We start from the raw sequence: 22,118 nt of genomic DNA on the forward strand, positions 1-22,118 counted from the left end.
TGTTTCTGTGAGCTGTTTGCTGCCTTGTTGGCGATTCTCTATATTTCTTGAATGTTCTCTAATTTTTGCTTTTTCAGGTTTATGAACTGGATAATCACGATTAATGTCGCTTCAGGACCGCCATTGCAACTGTCAAGCGATAAACTTGAGCATACAGATTTTTGATTGATTGTTTTTACACAGTTTTGTTGTTTTTCTGTCTCAAGGCAACAAATATACTTTAGGAAAAGAGGATTTAGGTTAAAATCTACCCTTTGACAACGTTAACCACTTGTTACAAAGGATGACTTCTACCAGGTGCATATTCTTTCGTCTTTTCTCATGTCGCAAAGCCGACATTACAAAATTGTGATTGCTCAGTTGCAAGGATTGTCCCGGAGCAGCAATAATTACCACACCAGATATAAGTTTTTCTTATATACTGTATAGTTTTAACTCTTCAGGCTTGCCTAAGACTATTAAAATGAAACAATGGTTTGTTCCTTTATAGTTGCCTACAGTGCTCATTTGCAAGCAGTTGAACCTGCAACAAGGTGTCAAAAGGGTAGAAAGCCAAAAAATGAGGTTAACCACGACTACAGGGGCAGGAACTTGCGATGACTCTGGTTCAGCCTTCTTACCTGGAGTCCACTGAAGCTTTGTAAAGCTTTTGAAGGATGTGGCTGTTTGTCTCTGTGTGTCTGTCGGTGGGAACTTGTGATGATGATGATGATGAATGCTCGGTAGACTTTGTCGATTTAGGAGGAGGTGCTGTTCAGCCTTCTTGCCTTAAATCCTTTGAAGGACACACCTTTTGTAAGCTTTGTCCTTTCAGCGATGATCAATGTGTTTGTTTCTGCAAAGTAATATTTTACTGCTGCCTGACAGTCCAACAGGCTGGATGTATTCCTCGTCTGCTCTAAATAGCAGCGGCCTTGACACAAAACACTCTCAGAAAACCAACATACCAAGAACAAAGGTTAAGCACTTACCTTAAACTCTTGAAAGGTGTATAGAAAAGCAATTATTTCAACCAAACAACCACTCAAGGCTGAACAGCTGAATATCATAACAAGTCCAACCTCCTTGACATCTGCTCTGAATCAGACATGTGCAGTAGTCTATTCTCCTCTTTGTCTGTCTGCCTCTATTTCTCTCATATCCATTTGCAAAGAGGGACTATTTCAAAGTCAGCTGTGAGCAGACCCATTGATCAGAAACTATTATAGTAATCATAGACCCTGTAACGCATGTGTGCTCAATTGCACAATGGCAGCAGTTTAGTTTGGATTCAATCATCAGTCTGACAGTTCGGAGTGAGGGGTCACATGCTGCAGAGAAGCACTGTAATCACAGATGCATCTGTTAAAACAACCCTTCAGCCACAAACTGGAGCTGGTGTTATTTCCCTTCTTACTTCCCTCTTTGCCCCGTCGTAATGACTACAGCCACTAGAGGTCACCGCCTAACAATAAACATAAATATGGGTCGTAAGCTGCTTTCACAGATGACCTTAATACATATTTTTCTTGTTAGGATGAGCTACATGTACATTGAAATGCACAGTAAACAATGGAGTTTAACGGCAGAGACGTTCGTGGTTATCAGACTTGGACCTACACACAGTACTTATTTGCAAGATTATTTCATTATTGGTTTTGGGATTGGTTGATAGTAATATTAAGCATCTGACAAATGTAGTCTGCTTCATTGTAACACACTGCAATACAACAAAAATACATAATGAAGTCATTTCAGTCACAGAAACGTACTCAGAAATTCATGTTGAAGAAATGTTATCATCAGACTGAAGCATGTGAGTGTCCAGCTATGGACAGCAAGTGTCCCTTATCTCACTCGGGGATGAAGTGCGGAGGAGAGACGCTTTGGTTCAGTTAACACTGTCATATTGAACCACCAGTCAATTGATGAAAAGCAACTTTGCTATTTAATGAGTTTGCCCCCAGTCAGGCTAGCATTTATGAGCAGGCATCACCAGGACAACGCTTTAATGAACCCCTGTCATATTCCATCACAGTTTGCTACGAGGGACGTCTAATTAGGGAACGGCCACCAAGTGTCCCACCACTTCCACTGGAAAGACCAGCAGTCAGTCGAATTATCAGCTAACACCAGTCAGTCCACAGTCAGAGCCGTTTGCTGCCCTCAGGCCTGCTGGGAGAGCTCAGTCAGGCCGAACAACAGTGGCTCCAATATTTACTGACAGCCTCACGATCGCAATTAAAACGACAATTAGTGACAATCGGCAAGAAATTGGGCTGAGTAATGATGTCATGTCCAAATCTGACCGGAGAAACGAAAAGGGTTTGATTTTATCATTTTCCCCAGTCTGTACTAGATGTGATTAGATGGTGCTAAAAATGATATCAAAGACAAACAGGAGATAGGCTGGTGAACGTTGGGGCCAATTCAGACCCCAAAGTAAGTTGCATGGCAGTGATCAGCACTCAAAAATGATCTGGGCCTAGGGCCGTTCATTAGACCACGATCTGGCGTCAGTCCAGAATGCCTCAATATTTGCTGACAGGCAGTCCATCTGGACGCCTTTCCAACTTGGAATAATTGGTCGCATCAGGCCAAAAACCTTTTTTGTAATCCAATAGTTACTCTGACAGACCATTAAATATTCTGAGTGTTTTCAGATCAGTTTGAGCTGAGTTTCTGTCAGAGTATGATACATGATAATACACTATGTGACACACACATCAGATTTACCAGAACAAATACACATAATATTGCAGTCAAGTATGACAGTACTTTAATAAAATCTACCTCTGTTATGTTCTAGTTCTCTCTTTTTTATATATGTATTGTCAGGAAAATGTTGATTTTACTCTGGGTCCTTCTGAGGCAGTAGCTTGTGGTGTTGGTATTGTATAGAATTTTAAAATCTTTTATTTGCTGTTTATAATAATATTTAGCCTGAATAGACACCTCTGAAAAAACTGCATCCAATACAACAGCAAAAAGCAGAAGAAAAGCGTGGATAAATAGCCAGAAAGTCAGGAGGAGGTCAGGGGTCATCTGGTGGTTCATTCATCAACTCAATTTCAAGAATAAATGTTGGCAAAGTATGTTTTTGCAAAACCACAGATGAGATTAAACTTCACATTTCTTTCAGTTGAATTTGTCATTTTTCTCATCACAGCGCTGTCCTTACGCTCTGGTTAGGTTTAGGCACAAAAACCACCTGCTAAGACTTAAGAAAACATCATTTATTGATTTAAAATACCTCTTTTGGTCACCGTGAACACAACTGGAGATGTCCCAGGGTGTTTGTCAACAAACACGGCTGGAAATCGTCCTGAAGTCTTCTAAAAAATATCGACAGTCGACAGTCTGGTGTGAGATCAATATTCAGTGGTGACTGTTTTTAGGTATTTTGACTAAAACCATATTTTCCTAAACTAAACCATGTAGTTTTGGTTTGTGACTGGCATCTCTCAGATCAATATATTGTTAATGAAGAGTGCATTTCTAATAAATCAGGGTCACCTGACCTCGTGCATACATTACCTCCAGCTAACCTTGACCTCCCTTTAGAGAGTCTGACAGTGAGTCCTTGTTGTCCTCGTGTTTACTCCTCTGGTTTCTAACCCGTCTGCTCAGCGAGGTGATGCTGTAATGTCTGGCCCGCGCGCCGTCAGGGAGGTGTTGCAAATGGGAAATAATAAGTTGTTAACAAGCATTAAATGAAACCTCAGCGAGACACTCTGACAAACTGACATTGTAGGCGAGTTCACGCTTGTTTTGGATTTTCGATGTGATGCAGACTGCTGGAATATCAGATTATGTTCCGGTTGAGGGCTCTCTCTCCTCCCCCTCTCATTCCCTTTCATCAGTGTTTTGTTTCATATAGGCTGAATCAGCTTACAGTACATACTATGGTAATAAGATCACCCATCTGTGAAGCTGAGAAATTGACACGGACTATTTCTATTTCAGTTCTTCTGGGGATTGTTAATACCTTTTGTGATACCTTGATACAATTCATCCGAGGCGAGAATTTGCACCGATACGTGTGTGTAATTGAGATTTCTTAAGTGAAACTGCTGTCAGATTTCTCAGGTGGGATTTGTAATTAGCTGAGATGAACTTTTAAACCTGACGATGCTTTTTTTCCCAGCAGCCTCAAAATCAAACATATCGGAAACACACAGAGGGACAAGATGTTTTCTGTGCTGTGTGCACAACCAGGTAGATGTATGCAAACACCCCAACAAGCATTGCACATGTACAGACTCTCACATGCTGGATACATTCAGAGGTAAATACACAAACAGAGCGTACTCACGCACATATAAATATGCACATGAACAAGTCCCTATCCCCTTTACAAAGTACAAAAAAACTCCAAATACTCTGAAGTTGTCTGACGACCCTTATGGGATAAACAACTGAGCTGTAGCAGTGCACGTCTGCCTGGGAGGGAGGGAGGGAGGGAGGGAGGGAGGGAGGGAGGGAGAAAGATGTTAAGAAAAAATATTGTCTTTGATCTGATGATATCTGCTGTTCGGGCTAACTTGCCATGAAGGCTGAACAAAACAAGAGTGTTTGTCAAACATAATTTGCTTTCGTCTTGGTGACGCCCCGGGATTGTTGAGCTGAAAGGGAAGGTGATGACTGAACGTCTCTCCCTCTGCAGTGTGTGTGACACAAAGTTTGTCTGCTCTGTAAGTTGAAAAGCTCTCACAGTGGTTGTCTCTGCTGCCTGCTGCCACTCAATGTTAGACAGCAAACAGATTACCTTTAACAGCACCGGATGTTATTTCTCAGGAACATTCAGACAGTTTGTGATGTGTCCGACCAGAAACTACAGTCCTCTCCCGCCGACTGCTGAACAGCTCCTCTGTGGAGCTTAAATGAACTAGAGTTTCAGACTTCAATATTGATCTTATTACACATATTGTGTATTAATGAGAACCAATCCAGACCACATTTTGTCTTTTGTTGCTGTTGCTATTACATACTGTACAGTAAATCAATATAGAGTGCTGCAGGAACGACATATTTTTGTAGGCTAACCCAGAAGTCAGCGGTGTCCTGGTTCCCTCGACAAAAAGCCAGTGGGGATTTGCAGAAAAGAAGCTCTGTGTTAAGAAAAAGTTTATGATACTTAAATGTTTTGTTCAGAAAGATGGTCTTCACAGATGAACACCACATAGTTAATGTTAGGCTATAAACAAACTGTCATGGCCGTGTGACTTCAACGTCAGCACCATTAAGCGTCTTACTACACTATACTATACACACTTTACCATAAATTGATCAACCTACGAGTTGTAAAGTTAGTGAGAGTAAGTCAGAGAACACAATGTGAAAATAAACCTGTATTAAACACAGACCTTATTTCAGACATTTAGCTGAAAACCCATTCAAAATGGCTGCTAACGAAGGAACTGGAGGGGCGAACTGGTTTCTGGGTTTGAGGACTCATTCCTGCAGCACTCAGCAATTACTAATTGAATTGGGTCATATTTTAAAACCAGGACATGTAGATGGGCCAGACATTTCCAGCAGCCTATTGTAAACCTTTATAGCTTTTGATAATAACAACATTTAAAACAAAAATGTTAATTTGTGAAAGATCCATACATCACTTCCTGATCGTTACTGCACGTGTATTGCTCAACAGAGATGAAAACAAAGTGGTTAGCTGCTTCCATTATCAGCTCTGACAAACAACCCCACATTTTTCAGTCAGAATTTTATTGACTAAAACCTTTTCTGGATGCAGTCGATCAGCTGAGCGTTATCTAACAGCTGGTGCCAGCTGACTTCCACTGGAATCTGACTGATCATCAATTATAGCAGTGAAATATAATAACTGGTTGTGCTGATGGCCACAGCTCAGTATGAAAAAACATCAACTTCTCTTTGAGCTTAAACTAAAAAAAACAAGTGTGAACATGCCTGCCTGAATGTGTTTTAACCTGAGCTGCCTTCAGATGCAGGAATCACACTCACACACCGACACACACCTGGATCACCCTGAAGGGTTAGCACTCAGCAGTCACGCTGATTAACTTAAAATATATCCTCTCACACCGTTATCCTCTCGTGGCCACGTAGCTGCTTTCTCTCCGTAATTCCCTCTTTTCTCTCTTCTCATCTTCCTCGGTGTTACCCCTCCTCCCCCTCTCGTCCTCCCCCATCAGGCAGAGAGACAAGGTGACCCATCTTGTTTCCTGCTGTCTTGTCCAGATGTTGAATCACTGTGATTCCCTCTATACGTTGGCCATTGTGTGGCTAACAAAGAGCTGCTTTCATACGTGATTAAATCTCTAACAGAACATGATTATTTAGACTCTCTCATGTTCTATCGATCGGACCGTTTGCTCATCTGAGAAAATGGCATCATCACCGCGAGCGCTCCTGCTCGTTCTTGAATAACGTGTGTGTGATCATACACACATACATGCTCACCTTGTTTATTCTGTCACTGATTGAGATCTCTGTCCAAAACTCCACCACTGTAGCCTGATTCATCTAATTGAATATCGACTCACGCTCAGTTCCCGCCGTGTTTTTCCTTTCATAAATCTGTCTGTGCTTGATGGCATCGTCAATAAAATGAGCCGGAAAGGAGGTTTTATCAGAAATGGTATTATTAAAGGGAAAATGAATGTTATCAGAGGACCAAACACACCAAAAAGTTGTATTATCAGTGAAACATGACATCACAATGAACATTTAACTGGCTGAAGCACAAAGCTAAGTAATGTACCTCTGCTAATAAATAATGTTTGAATAGGTTTGTTCTGTCCGTGTTGTCTTTTTTCACATCCCTTTCTGTCTTTGTCTCTTTTTTTTAACAGACAACCTGTTGATCGATTACCAGTTTACATTCAGCCTGCTTCAGGAAGATGACCGCCACTACACCGCCATCAACTTCATGGCTACACCGGAACAGGTAAAAAAAAACATGGAGTCAAAGGCACACATGGGGTTGAGAGTTGACTTTTAAAAGTATTTCCTCATAATTGGGACCCAGTTTTTGTCATATCAGTGACACTCTCTGTTCAGTTAAACACCGCCTGATAGGTTGAACTTGTTTTTCTTGTAAATATTGTGAAACGCGGACAAAGATCAACATGTTCTCACTCCCAACTGTTCAAATACGGCAGCTTGGTCAGTTGCCTAGCATCAGTTTTGCACATGAAGTGATCTGTGGTCAAGTTAGCAATAATACATATGCAACGTCCAATTAGACTTTCAAGTAAGGCTTGCTAAAAAACATTTAACATACCGTCTGATGACATACTTTGACTTTTGGACTGTTATTAATGTGAAATGCTCATGGTTCGATTAGGCTTAGGCACCAAAACTACTTGATTAGGTTTCAGAAAAGGTCACATTTTGGATTCAAATGAGTCAAATGAGTTACAGGATATACCCTTCGCTGACCTGGGTATGTGTCCAAGGTCACCAGAGGGAAGGTCCTGTGTGTGACCCATCCAACCACCCCGATCACCTGCTGTCTCTAACTTTTCTTGCTCTTGCCCTTCTATGCTACTACGCTAGAGAGGTAACTACAGTGTCAAAGTTAGAATCGTAAAGCCACTGACCAAGCTGCTGTGTTTGGTGTGTTAGGAGCGTGAACGGGCTGCAAAGCCATGGTGATGGCCTGCAGCTGAAATTGAACAAAGAATGTATTGGTTGTAGAATATTTGACCTCCAGGATGCCCCAAAGATGGTTTTAAAAGAAGCTGTAGGAAGATATCTGCTGTCGACAGTGAGAGACATCTAAATTCTTGAGAGTTATCAGACTTCTTTCTCTTTCTCAGTGCCTTAAGGTGTGTTCAGACACAACTCAAAGTGGAATTTGGATGCAGCATCGCAGACAAAATCGATGGAACGATACAAACAAAGAGGCCAACAGATTCAAATTTGCCCCGAGGTGGTACAAGTCTTGCTCCTGCTGTACTTCATAAATGTAGACAAGGTGCAAAAGGTCAGCCGACCTGAAGGAAAATAAGTAAAACAAACATAGATACTCAGAGGAAGATGTCCAACAACGTGAACTGCAGACCACCTCTGCAATCAATACATAAACCAGGAAAAAAACAGCAACGAGAATTTGCTTTACATTGTGTCTGAATGCCTCGTAGGCCTCCATGTGCATTTCCATTTCCATCTTGTGTGCATCGATACGAGTTTGTCTACAAGTTTTTGCTTTTTAATTCCAGCTCAGTAACAAAACCCTGTATGTGTTTTTTTCCTTTGTTTGCAGGCGAACAAGAACCTCGACATGTCCATCAACGCCTCAAACAACTTCAACCTCAACATCACTTGGTCGTTTAGCTCAACAGGTAGAGAATTAATTTACTGTATTTATACTTGATTTTTCTGCAGGCATTTTGGTTCTCCATCTACTTGGAGTAGTCAATAAACAAGACCAGCATACACCCACACAGGTCGTTTTCCTGATATCGGCCGATTGGACTCTTCTCGGGATTTGTTTGTCTGCAAGCTGTGTTTGATTGAGAGTAGTATCACACCAACCTTCACCCTGAGCAGAATAACTGAAAGTTCCTTTAAGAGTTTAAAATGTAATATGTAATTTCAGCAGCGAGGGGCCTCTCTATCTAAATAGTGTTGTGTGGGGAGGGCTGAGCTGAGTGGGGGGTTGAGTCGGGTTCAGAGCCAGACCCTCTGGAGGAATAAACACCCGGAGTCACATCGGATTCTGCTCTGATCTGGAGCCGTTTACAGACGTGAGGAGAGCTCAGACATTACTCTTTAACTTTTGGGATAAAAAAAAGTGGATTTCTCTTCGCTCAGCCTGACTGCTGACTCTGGCACAAATGTTCAAAGACAAAGTAATGTTTCAAAGTTTTACTCACCTTGAGTTTAGTCTTGTTCGCCTTACTTGCCTGTAAGTAAGTAGCATCAGGTGACCAAAGAAAACGCACCGTTACCTTGAGTAAGCATGTGGATTTCTCTGGGATAATGTGAGACACACAACTCAAAACAAAAATATATAACAAAGATCTGGTCGAATACCTTAAAAAAACTCCCTTATTTCATTATTTTCAGTGGTGAATTAGAAGAACAACCAAAACTTGTAATATTGACACACATTACATTTATAATTCTGTCTGAAGTAAGTTAATGAGGAACATTTGATGTAGGTAAAAGCATTAAAGGCGATCGTCTCTTTAATAAAAAGTCATTCATCTTTATAATTGAACATTTCTCTGACACATCACTGCTGTCTAATGAAACTCAAAGTGAGCTGTAATATAAAATCTAATTTGAGTTCGATACAGTGGTTGATTGTTTAGTCCGTCTCTAAAGCTCTTGATGTTTAGCCGCCCGTCTGTACAGATATCTCACAGTCTGTATCTTTTTTATTGGTCGTCCAAGTGTCCTTAAGTAAAATGGTCATATTCACTTTCCTGTTCACCTCTCGGGGATTCCCCCTCCTGACAAAACACATCAGAAGCTATTTTAAATTTTGGCATAGGGCGTTTTATACATTTTCCCTCCTGATTTTAATTAAGATAAAAAGCTCTCTGCTTTCACACTCGCGGTGTCTTGGGGTCCAGAGTCCCTCTTCAGTTTTGGTGACTGCAGGCCTTGTGTGTGTGTGTGTGTGTGTGTGTGTGTGTGTGTGTGTATGTGTGATTGTATGCAGACTATTACAGAGTGTTTAATGGCCCTGATAAAGCAGGAGGTGGAAATATTTTATTCACAATGTCTGAAAAACTCAGCCATTAAAACAGAACTGCTGATAATGCGCTGAAGGATACTGAAATCAGACCACTTCAGTGCTGAGAGAAAATTTACAAGCTCGCTCTGAATTACTGCGAGGTGTCATGAAAATAATTTGCCTGCTCGGGGTGAGAAGCAACGCCTTCACATTTTTAAAAATCTGGACTGTTTTCATCCCGACCTGCTCGCTAACATCTTTTTACAAGGTTGTTCACACTGAAAGCAGCGCGGCTGATGGGTCAAGCTCTCTGACTCTCGCTGTGCTGCTCTCACATGGCTGCAGAATTTTAAACTGCAAAGTTGTTTTTAGCAGAAATTTTCATCCGATTGGTCCTGATACCAACTTTATTCATTCCTGGTCCCAACTGATTTGTGCCTTTTCTTGTTGCCATCCTCATCCATCACTTTTACTCTCAGTTGAGTCTCAGTAGTAAGCAAAAGGCGGCCACATGGATAAAGTCCTCTATCTAAACACAGGTAATTATCTAAATCAATGACAGTGGAGAATCTGGAATTAAAAGGAGCAGACACAAATATTTGTCTCATGTATTATCAGATGGTCTCCACTCTCGTACTCCAAAACAATATTTCTATCAGTTGAAGGACCGCTATTTTCTCAATTGTCACCTGACCCTGAAGTGGAGCTTCAACACAACCTTCAGGTTTGAATACGACTGATAAAGTCTTTACCTGGTTGAGAAAATCTTTCAGTATTTGTTCATTTTATCACATCCTTCATGTCTAACTTCACTTCTGGTAACATTTCTCATTGATGACCACAAACTGCTGATATGTTGTGTATTGGTTTTTCTACAATAAATGAAGGCTGTTGAGCAGAAATACAATAAACACCCTCAAAGCTTTGTGAACATCACAGTGATGTTTCTGTCCTTGACTTTTTCTCTCTTATCTCATCCACGTGTGAAAGAAGCCAAACATGTGAACATTTTCACTTCACCTGTGATGTTGTTTGAGTTTCACATGTTCCAATTTTTAGTTCACATATGAAAAATATGTACAAAATATAGAAATACACGTGTGAGGAAGCAAATTTCTCTTGATTTAATTTAGTATGTTTTGTTTCCACATGTGAAGAAACCCAATAACGTGAAAATCCTCTTCTTGAAATTGTAATTCACATGGTAAAATGTTCAATTCACATTTGAAACTTCACATGTGACGTTTTCGTATATATGTATTCTCTGTTTTCTCACAGCTGGCACCATCTCAGGCGAAGAGATGCCCATCATAGCGAGGACCAACATCAAGGAGCACCGTGACAGCTTCTCGTGTGAGAAGTTCGACTTCAGACTTCACCACAACATCACCTTCTACGTCTACGTGTCCAACTTCAGCTGGCCAATCAAGATCCAGGTTGGAGGCTCGGGGGGAGGGAAGGAAACAAGGGATTGAAGCATAATGACAAGAAAACTGTTGTTTATGACCCTTTTAATCTTAATGTTACATTAACATCTCATTTCATTTCTATCAAAGCTGATGAATGATCACAGATAGGAAAAATGAGGTCAACAGTCAGGCTATTAGGGGCCTCAATTAACAACTATTTATTATGGATTTATGTAATTGTTATTAATTATCACTCACCCATCTTAAACACTGAAAAATCACCATCACAAGTTTCCCAGAGCCCAAGGTCACACGCGGTGACGATTTATAGTCGTATCAAACAGAAAGAAAGCAGCAAAGTCTCACATGATTAATCAGTTACTCGACTAATTGTTTCAGCGTTACAGGCAGCAAATATGTCAACCCAGAAAATAATGAAAGAATACAAAATAAACAGATAATAAAACAGAGAAGTAAGTAAACTTTTAAGCCTGAATGACTTGAAAACTTCTGCTTTGTGTGTGTCACGACTCTGATTATCACCAAATTGTTGCACCTTTTTCTACACAATCACAATCAGCTGTGAGGGTACTTTTGTTCAGTTTGTAAGATGATGATGATGATGATGATGATGAGGACTTTTCACGTGCAGGCAGGTGTTTGAGGTTTATTGTTTTGTTTTACTTCAATCTGAGTCCAACAAAGGAAAATAACTCTCTTTGTGTGGCTTCACAAAATGAATCACACATTTAATTTTTGTTGTAGTCTTTCGCAACAGCGTTCATAAATGCACTTCACTATCCTCCATTGTGCAAGGGGCTCTCTTTTCAAATGACTTGTGTCTCTGATTTTGTATTAATTGGTCTGGGTATTATTCCCGTGCCTACGCTGTAAATCAGTTTTCTTTTGGGATTAATAGAGTTCAACAAGTAATCAATGAGCAACACAATACAAGATCTGAGCATCTCTGTTCAGTATTAAAGGATGTGAGACCGACTGTCATGTTTAGCGCACAGGCCAAACATTGGTGTTTCCAATAAACCGACAAATAAATATTTCCCGTACTAGCGAAGGGAATATTGTGAAATCCTTTTTGATGACAGAGAAACACATGACTAATAGATTTTATGATCTCACTGCGACATCTGGTTTAGTCTTACAATGTAACAATACTGACCTCCTACAAGCCTGCAAATGTCTCGTTAAAAACTGCTTTTGATGGGAACATTAAGCTTATTTTATGTCGACATTGAGTTAGAATAGATTGGCAATGACAAAAGAAACATTTTTTTTTCAAGATGCATAGTTTAGGATTATGTAAATCCCAGGGGTGACCATAACATTTAAGTCATACTTGAATAAAAGTGAAGATATTGTGCTAAAATATTATTTTGGTCAAAGTGAAGTGAAGTCTCTGATATTAAATATACTTGAGTATTAAAAGTAATTGTGGCAATAAATATATTTAAATATCAAAAGTTTATGTAAAAAATCTAATATTTAGCATTTTTCTGATTATCAAAATAAGTTTTTTTTTTAATGATTACATTTAAAAATAAGCTTGTTTTGCTCTGATGCAGTTCGCAACATGCAAAGTAACTGGTAACTAAAGTTATGAAATAAATATAGTGAGTAAAGAGTAAAGTATTAACCTCCACAATGTAGTTGAGTAGCAGAAAATGGACGCGAAGTAAAGAACAACTACCTCATGATTGTAGTTTGGCACAGTACTTGAGTAAATGCGCTGTAAGTTACACTCCATCACTGATTTTTAATAAAACCCTGATTCCCCAAAAAAAGTTGGGTCACTGTATAAACCATAAATAAAACAGCATGTGAGAATTCATGGTCGTCATCATCATCATCATCATCTCCAGTTTTCAGGGGCTGTCTCTCTGCAAAAACATATCGCCCTGACAGAACGTTGAGCATAAACTATTCTGAAAAGTGTTCTGCAAATCTGCTATCACATTTAATGATCTGTGAGTTTTCCAATGTCTCTCCATCAATTATGCAGCACCGGATTAAATCTCCAGGCGGCAGCCGCACACACTAAATATTCACGCTCCAGCCTTATGATCCATTAAATTGAAGTAGACTTTTAGCGGTGATATTTTAAGATGACTGTCATGCAGGGTGCGGGAGTGTGTGTGCTGATGGATGGACTCAAGAAGTGACAGAATGGAGAAATTAGGGGGAGAGTGAAGACAGGATGGCTCTTTAACTGATGTTGAGACTCCCGGTATAGTGGAAATGTCCAGTGTTGAGAAAATGGAGACTGTCTAATTGACAGATTTAGGGAGAAAGGACAGCAGGTCTGGAGACAGATAAAGATGTGTTGCGGATGGATGGATGGATGGATGGATTTGTGCCAGAAGCTGCTTGATTGCATAAGCATTCAGGTAGAGCTTGGCGGTAGATCAACCTTTTAAGATATATCAATATATTTTCAATCAAGATATAGTTTAGTAGACACAGTTTAGTTTAGTAGACACAGTTTATATCGATGCAGTGTGAAGCCATGCCGTGCAGCTCTGCCCCACTCACTGACAGTTTGTCCAGCAACTCCTCTATTTTAATCAGTCTGTTAATTAGTCTACAGTGCGTCACAGGGCATATGTCACACATGCTACATCAAGCTCTGTCTCCGCCACAAATGAATGAATATCTTGTGCTTAACTACATCTTTTAAAAGCTCAGATATAATGGACTAAAGCTCAGGACATTAGGGAGAAAGATAATTTGGAAGCTTAATCACAGTCAGCTTGTATTATCGCAGTCGTTTGGCGTATATAAATGTCTGCGTTTATTGCAGAGCGTCCGGCACCTCGTTATGGGTCGTTTGTCCATCGATCGCTCCCCCCTCATATGCATTTCCCATTATTGCTACATTATCAGAGCTCCATATATCTGCTGGTTGAAAGGTGATATGATAATTACCACGATGAGGCCCTATCTCACCGCCGTGTCGGACTTGCCCGTGTGTAACACGAGGAGCACCCGGCGTCCGGTCCGGTGACCTTGGTGGCTTCTGACGCCAGCACAGGGCGAGGATGAGAAATTGTCCTGAGAATTGGTAATGACCCGGTCTGATGTATTTGATCTAATAGACCTGCACACACACATACAGGTGCACACAAACATGAAGGACAAAGAGGGAGGAAGAGACAGAGCACACAGGCATCACAGCTACAGATCCCGACATCCACTGGCCAGATGTCAGGAAATGTGGAATAGTTATTCATTAATCTCTGGGGAGATGATTTTAAATGATCTTACTGCCCCTCCGACCTTTTCGTCTTCTGACATCGACACGTCAAACGTTCTGCTTGACTGATAAACAAATAATAGTTGAAGGTCTTTGGAATCTGCAGTGAATATTCATGTTCCCCAGAGAAGGATTCCTAATATTTTGCAGTGTTTTGAATATCAGAGGTCAAACTAGAATAAAATCTCAGAATCTTACTGATCTGACACTTCAGCTGTGTATGTTTGAAAATCTGGCAGCTTGTATTAACACCAAAATTTGGTGGTTTGTTGCAGTGAAAGACAAACTGATAACAAAGATTCACTTCACATGATGTGGATATCCGGTCCTTCTATAATTCACAGAAACCTCTGGGATACTTCTGTTGGACAGAAGTCTTTCGTTGACTCATTGACAGACTCTGCCTCACTGACAGCACATGTATCCTCTCTCACTTCTTTATTCATTTATTTGCTTGCTCTTGGTTTGAGAAAGCCTCGTCATGTCTTCGCCAAAGAATAAAGGTTTAATCAACATCTTTTTGTTCACTGTAATAAAGGAGTAGAAATACCGTGACACACCAAGGTTGATTCTTGTGCATACAAATCTTGTGACTTCAAAACCGACCAAACTCTTATCAGAGTTGTAGCAAATTTAGAGAATCATCTGAGTCATGTGGGCCACTGCAGAATTAACTTAACAACTATTTAAATAGCTTTTAGTATAAGGACCAAACACATGCTAACTGCTTGTTGAGAAGCAAATTTGAGGCAAGCTTTTGAAATGTTGCAAGAAAAAAAGAGGAGAATGCAGATTAGTTTTCTTACTCAGTAAAGGTTGTTCCAGCACATTAACTCTTTCTTTGAAAAAGAGGCAATAACCACCTCAACTGGTTAAGATCTTAATGAAAAGTTTAGGAAGTTGTTTTTAATTATGTGGTTTCCATTAACATTAGACAGTCACACATGTATTGTTAATTGGAAGTAAAGACTCTGAGAAAAACATTCTACGTTGGGAGAAAAGCTGAAAATATTCTCATGGACACTGCAAAAATGTCCTCACCCAGCAGGTCTACAACTAAACGGAAAATCCACGAAAACACACATACATGATACATGCACATGCACTGATGTGACCTGTGAGTGTTTCCCTGGCGGCGTCCTGACGTCAGCTGGTGGTCCAGGCTTGGTTGTAGGGCAGAGGGGAGGTGTTGGGATCGGTCGTTCTGCTGGAACAGATTTTGATTGGTTCTGTCACGCTTGACCTTGCACCTCCGTCCTCATTCTCCTGCACTCACCATCATGAGACAACGTTTACCAGAGTGGTAACTATGTAGGGGTGAGTTACAACATCAGTTTATTTCTAACTAGGAAACTATGGAGCAAACACACACTGTATGTCTCCATTTCCAGAAAAAAAGACTCTTGATTTGCAGCTGTATAGAACAGAAGTAGAAGAATAAATATACAAAATGTGTCACGGGCACTTTTTAGATCATCACTGTAATTTGTTCATTTTGATACCATTTTTTCCACAAACTAGTAACCGGCCTGGTTTCATTTTGTAATCAAAAAAATCATGTTTTATTGATCGAGCCCCACAAACATTCTGGGAACATGACCCACTTTCTCTCTTCATCTCCGTGTTTTGAAAGAACTAACTGTTTAATTTAGCCAGAAGTTGTATAACTTGAGACCGTAACTGTTTCTAATTTGAACATCTCTGTTTGTAATTTAGCAGAAAATGTTATCTCGACAAGAAAAGGGACTGTAGTAACTAGAAAAATGAGCGATGAAGAGGCCTTTGTCTCCACTCTTTATATTTCACAGTGACTGAATTAAAATCGACTGCAGGAGACACTCTGCAAAGAACACTTTCGGCTCTTTTTAAGTCCTCATTTGTAATTTCTGATGAACAACACACATTTTCTCCGTGTCCTCTTCCATCTTGTCTGCGTGTTCATGTCCGCCTCCCTCTCTACGTCCCCCCGATGCATCACAGCCTATAGGCCGGCTGATTAAAAGCCTTCTGTCAGAGGTGAGCAGCCATTTTGTTGCAGTCGAATGCGAGGCTGGCGTGATTGGTCGGTTGATTTGATTTGCCGCTCAGTGCACAGTCACTTATTTATGCTCTGCGCCTGCCGTCATTAAATAGGATGCCTCTCCTAATCAGATCTCACACACACACATGCAAACACACAAAGAAACACCCTCACTGATCATGTCAGCAACAAAGTTTCCTTTATTGGATTAAAACAGAAGCTGAAATGGTTAACCGTCTGAACACACACACACACACACACACACACACACACACACACACACACACACACACACACACACACACACACACACACAGAGGAGGGGCAGTGTCTATCAGATACATCTCATTCAGGCAGTATTATGTTCCATGGCTGGAAGAAGAAGGTTGAGTGCTGCCCATTTAACCAGACAGGAAGTCAACTGCAGTCATCAGCATCATCAGGACAAATTAGACCGGTCGTGTGGGAATACGTGTTAGGACCTGGTCACAATAGCATTTATAACCCAGATCAATGTGCTTCAGTTAAATCTGGTAATCAGTCGATCAGAAGGAAAGTAAATCCGTGCAGAGCTTTTGCAGCCCATTCTCACTCCAACTTCGTTAATACAGCAGCCTGATCAGAGGCCTCGTGCTTCTAGGTTTCCTTCTACTGTCGCATCTTGAAGTGCCCCTCTAATGTAGTAGTAGAAAGAGTGGGAAAAGTCAGAGTTGGGGCGCAGTCAAGAGTCCAGAGTAATTTGTTTTTCTTCTTCTTGAGTAAGTTAACGTACTTAAATGACGTAACTTACGTGACAAGACTGAATGTAGTTATTCTAACACAAAGTATGATCTTTTCCTAAACCTAGCCAAGTAGTTTTTGTGCCTAAACGTAACCAAACTGTGACCATTTGACAAGGTTAATAAGAGTCCATAATTCATAATATGTGATAATGTAAGCCGACTCTAGAGACGTAGGTAGTCATAGTTTGAAGCTTAAGGCTACTGACTCGAGCCAGGAGAGAGAACAGGTCGACTTAGGTGACATAAATTTGCACCACTGATCAATTCTGTCTTTGTAGTGCTGATTTGAGGTCCACAAAAGAGACGCTGCAAAGTGTGCAGTCAGGCGAAAAACAGGATTTGATGGTATATATGTGTCTCAAATTAACATTGTTAAACTAATGGCAGTTGCATTGGGTATTTGTGGCTGGCTATCAATAGCATGTTAACAGTTAGCTCGCAAACCTTCCCTTATGATAGTCACAACATCACCAAGCTGAGTTTGAATTCACTATGTAATTTGTTTTAAATCTTTTGCTTCTTTATAAAGAATTAATCAACACAAAATGTCCTGTGATCTTGTGATATCATCCAGCAGTGTACTGCAGAAAGACATTATTCACATCTTATTTAAGGAGACACTTAGAAGCTTTTTCACAAGACCTTGTGTCACGTGCAGTTATGACACTGTCACTTGACTGTTTGATCTGACTTTAGAGAGTTTCTGATTAGTGAGTGGTATAATTGTAAATGACAACGTGGGAGATCACATTACAGAAATGAAACAGAGCAAAAATCTGGAAATCAGACTAACAAGTGGAAAGTGGAAAGGCTCTCTGACTGCTCCTGGATGATATCGTGCTGTTTTTTTTCCAGCAGTTTGTTGCTCGTGTTTGAGCTGCAGATTGATGCAGAAGTGGATTTTGAGCACCTGTTTAAAAAAAAGAGCCTCATCTGTGAGCTCTCATGACAACAAGTGCACACATATGGCAGAGCTGGACTCATTTACATACCATGTAGGTGGAGACGGCACTCGAAAACTGCCTCACTTTGGTCATTAGGGCTCCATGAATATGCAAATAGAGAGGAAGAGTGTGTGGTAAACACATTTCAGTCCGTGGAAAATTTATATTTACATTTGTTAACATGCTGATGTTTGCATGTCCTAAACATTATTGCTTAATGTGGGATTAAAACTAATAGATATAGATACTGCAGGGCACATGAGCTCCACTAAGAGGACTGTAGAATATAGTCCTGCATCATTTCCTTGGCCTATATATTTGAGAGAGAAAACAAAATCTACCCAAAGTCACAATAAGAAGAATGAAAAGTCAACTGAAAACATTACATTTTGTTGTAAATGTTTGTAAAACTGTTTTTGTCCTTGCCTCAAAATATTCTTCACTCCAGAATGAATTTGATATAGTTTCATTTTTTATATCTTGCGCTGAAATCTGGCGCTGGATATACTTTCGGCTGTAATATGTGAGATTGTGTTTTTCAATCTTCACAATGCTCTGTTGCCCTTTCATAACAGGGAAGTGAGGGAAGGAAATGATCTAATGTGATGAGTATTTCACAGTTATGTATTATTAATTTCAGAGGGGTAATGACTACATTTAGGGGAATTACATACATAAATTGAGCATAAAAATGTAATTTTAGTGAATCATTTGTAATTAAAGCACAATTATTGATTTGATGGAACTATCATACATTTTCCTACCTTACATCTGCTCGGCTCTGTGTAGTTGGACCAAAAAAACCTCGTATGTGCCACAGAAAACATTGATCACTTTGTCAGAAAAGAGGTTGAACTGGTGACAAAGAGCTCAGAAAACAAAAAAACGGGGCTTTTAAGTGACAGCTGAGTTGCATGTTTTCTTTTGGCAGTGCAAGTTTCATACTAAATTACTATTCATCATTAGTTTTTATGTAATGATTAGATAGACTCATCCTACTACTGTTTTTTTTAAAGAGTGGCAGCACTCAGTCTGCAATCCCCAGAATAAATGCTGGCATTGTACGTTTCTGCAAACCACAGGTATGTTAAATTTGTATGTCATATGGATGTGTTGACATGTTTAAGTATCTTTGCATTTCAATTTTCATTTCTATGTAGTGACAATGATTTGGTTAAAGTCTGGTTAGGTTTAGGGACAAAAACCACTTGGTTCGGGTGAGGTTAGGTCGGATGGCTTGAAACATCTGGTTTTGTTGATATGAATACACGAAAAGTCCCGACATCTTTTTAAAAATATCCAGTTTTGTTGCCCCAAAGATAGTTGGAAATTGTCCCGATGATCACGAAAATGAACTGGTTGAATGGGTCTCAAACCGCTGTCTATCGCTTACCACCATCCCCTCCTCCTCCTGATAAGTCAGCTCATATACATAAAATCTGACATGATATGATATTGAACAAATGTTGATATGATAAGTACGACATGTACAAATTTGAATTTATCCAAGTTTTGCACTACAGTACCATGTTAGATCACAAGTAGGTGTGGTCACAAGAACCACAGACAGCAGTTCAAGAGCAAAAACATATCTACTGAATCTGGTGCAGCCATGTTATTCCTACTATGGAGAGGGGAAATCGAATGCTCCTCTAAACAGCTGTAGCTATGAGTGAATGTCCAGCTGTGATGAACTTGTGTCCAGTCTCCTCTTCCCTCCATCTACCTGCCTGCTGTATATAAGCAGCCTGCAGCCCTGATGAGAATTAAGAGAGAAGAGTAAATGATCTGATTCCTGCTGCTTTAACTTTACCCACCATCGTCCTCCGTTCATCTTCTGTCTCAGCTTCATCTCTTCATCTCTTCATATCTCCCCCCCGCTCTCTCTGTCCATTTCTTCCTTACTTTGTTGCTCTCCTTTTTTTCTCATTTTCTTCTCTCCCTTCTCTTATTGATTTGCCAAACACTTTCTTTCCTTTCAGGTTTTAACAAGCAGCCATGAGTTCAGGGTTAGGGAAATAAAAGGCAGCCCACTGCTGTCACAGCTTGTGGACTTGTCCCCAGAGGGCCACCGTAGTCCTTCAGTAATGACTGGACTTCAGTGGCAAGGTCCTTGGAGTCCTCTTTACGTCATTCCTCTCATCTTTTACCTCTGTCTCCTCCCTCAGCCTCTTACTCTCGTACACTCTCCCCCTGTGGTAATTGCAGTTTGAGCTTCAAGATTAAAAAAGTATTGCCCCTGAACAGTCAGCTGACCCCTGATCTCAAAACAATTATATTCTATAGTAAAGGAAAACAGCTGCTGTGTTTTGTGTGTTTGCAGTTATTTCAGTGTTTCTTTGTCTGTTAGAGAATTCCCATTTGTAGTAATTTGTCTGACTCCTTCTTTCCCGCAGTGTTTCCTCCAAAAACCTTTTGTATCAGCGGATACAATCATCACGCTGTGTTGCAGAAGCTCCAATCTCCACATTAAACACTTGGTCTAATACATTAGTCACACTTCTCTGTCTCAACTTTGAAGTCATTTAAATCTTAGAGGTGAAAAGATATTTCTTCTTTAAACCTCACTAAGAATATGAGACTTTCATTATCTTTTCAGACTGTCGGAGCTCTTCATCATTACGTTCTGTTCCACTGGTAATGTTTTGCTGCCTAACAAATGATTTGGTCCATTTCTGCAGTAAAGATAGAAGGAAGGCTCATTTTCACTCGTCACATGTTAGACAAGCCAGGGGGAAGATCTGAAATGGTTCAACTGAACCAGTGTAACACTTGTAGGGCAGATTGACACAATCCGAGCAACACAAACATGGCGATAATCGATATTTTTATACAACACATACACAAACCTAAATGACTGAATACGCCGATGACACCCAGAACTACATGGCAGTTGTAGCGTACCAGCGACAGGCGTACTAAACCTTCAACATACAATTGCAGTTTAGTCAGGTTTGGGCAACAAAGCTACATGGTTAGGTTTAGGATTAGACTGTGGTTTGGGTTAAAAAAATAGTTTGATACATATGTAACTCAAGTTAGTTACTTGCCGCAAGTTACCCACGTTAATAAGCTAAAATAACTCACTGCTGACTTCCGGTTTCACACCGGGCAGGAACAACAGTCTCCTGATGTCCAGCATGGTCTCCGACCTCTGATGCACTGACATCCTCCTTTGCTGCTGTAATAACTACTATGGCCATGGTAGTAGTAGTAGAAGTAGTCTAAAGAGTGGAAAGTCTGTATAGGGAGCAGGTGCAGGGATGGAAGATCAGGTTAAACAAGCACTAGACTTTCATTCAGGAGACCGTTGTTTGTGATGAGTCCTTTCAACTTACTAACGCAGTGAAGTTTCATCACGTACGTAAGTAGAAGTGGTGTGGTATGTGTGTCGCTGTTACACTGCAGTGGCCGTGTTGTTTTGGGAGATGCTGACAATCGACCTATTCAGTCATTTAGGTATGAGATCGGTTGGTTTTGGTTCACTCTCAGCCCTCCCACGGTGTCGTTTTCTGCCACATCAGACAGTTGTTTTCTGAAAAAGCAACAGCTTTCTCTTAAAAAAACCCACTGTACACCACCTGCTCAGCAGGAATCCGTAGACAGACACAGTTGGAGACTAGCTGGTGACTTAGTGGAGCATTTAGCTGCTAATGAGACAGATATTTCCCTCAGGAGTATGCAGAGTGCAAAATAAGACCTAAACTAGGGACCATCTTGCGATGGGATCCCACCAGCCGTGAAACCAGTCAGTGTATACATGTTCTGACCCGCTCAGATATCCAGAAAACTCCATCGTTTAAGCCACTAAACAGCACAGTAGTAGACAGTGATTTATCCTAGCAAGACAGAAACCTGGGTGAGTAAATAATTTAAGATATCGTTTACTTTGACCCAAGTTTGGAAGGAAGTGGCGAGTGTTTCTATGGCAACAAACAACCCAAATTGGGACAGTGTGCATCAATCCCTGCCTCCAAAATTGCAGACTTCTACTGGACATGTGAATGAAACGGTTAAACCCTGCACCGCTTTTTCTATGT

The 22,118-nt window shown here is 40.4% G+C and overlaps 1 protein-coding gene across 1 annotated transcript in view; it reads left to right on the forward strand.

Annotated features, from left to right (window-relative positions):
- Positions 1 to 22,118, forward strand: part of atrnl1a (attractin-like 1a) — a 267,713-nt gene that overhangs the window by 107,642 nt on the left and 137,953 nt on the right. Inside the window, exons 23-25 of the mRNA XM_073481267.1 lie at positions 6,819 to 6,913; positions 8,234 to 8,312; positions 10,934 to 11,091. Of these exons, the coding sequence (XP_073337368.1) occupies positions 6,819 to 6,913; positions 8,234 to 8,312; positions 10,934 to 11,091 (332 nt within the window). The remainder of the gene's footprint in view (positions 1 to 6,818; positions 6,914 to 8,233; positions 8,313 to 10,933; positions 11,092 to 22,118) is intronic.

Source organism: Pagrus major, chromosome 15, assembly GCF_040436345.1.
Source record: "Pagrus major chromosome 15, Pma_NU_1.0".
NCBI lineage: Eukaryota > Metazoa > Chordata > Actinopteri > Spariformes > Sparidae > Pagrus > Pagrus major.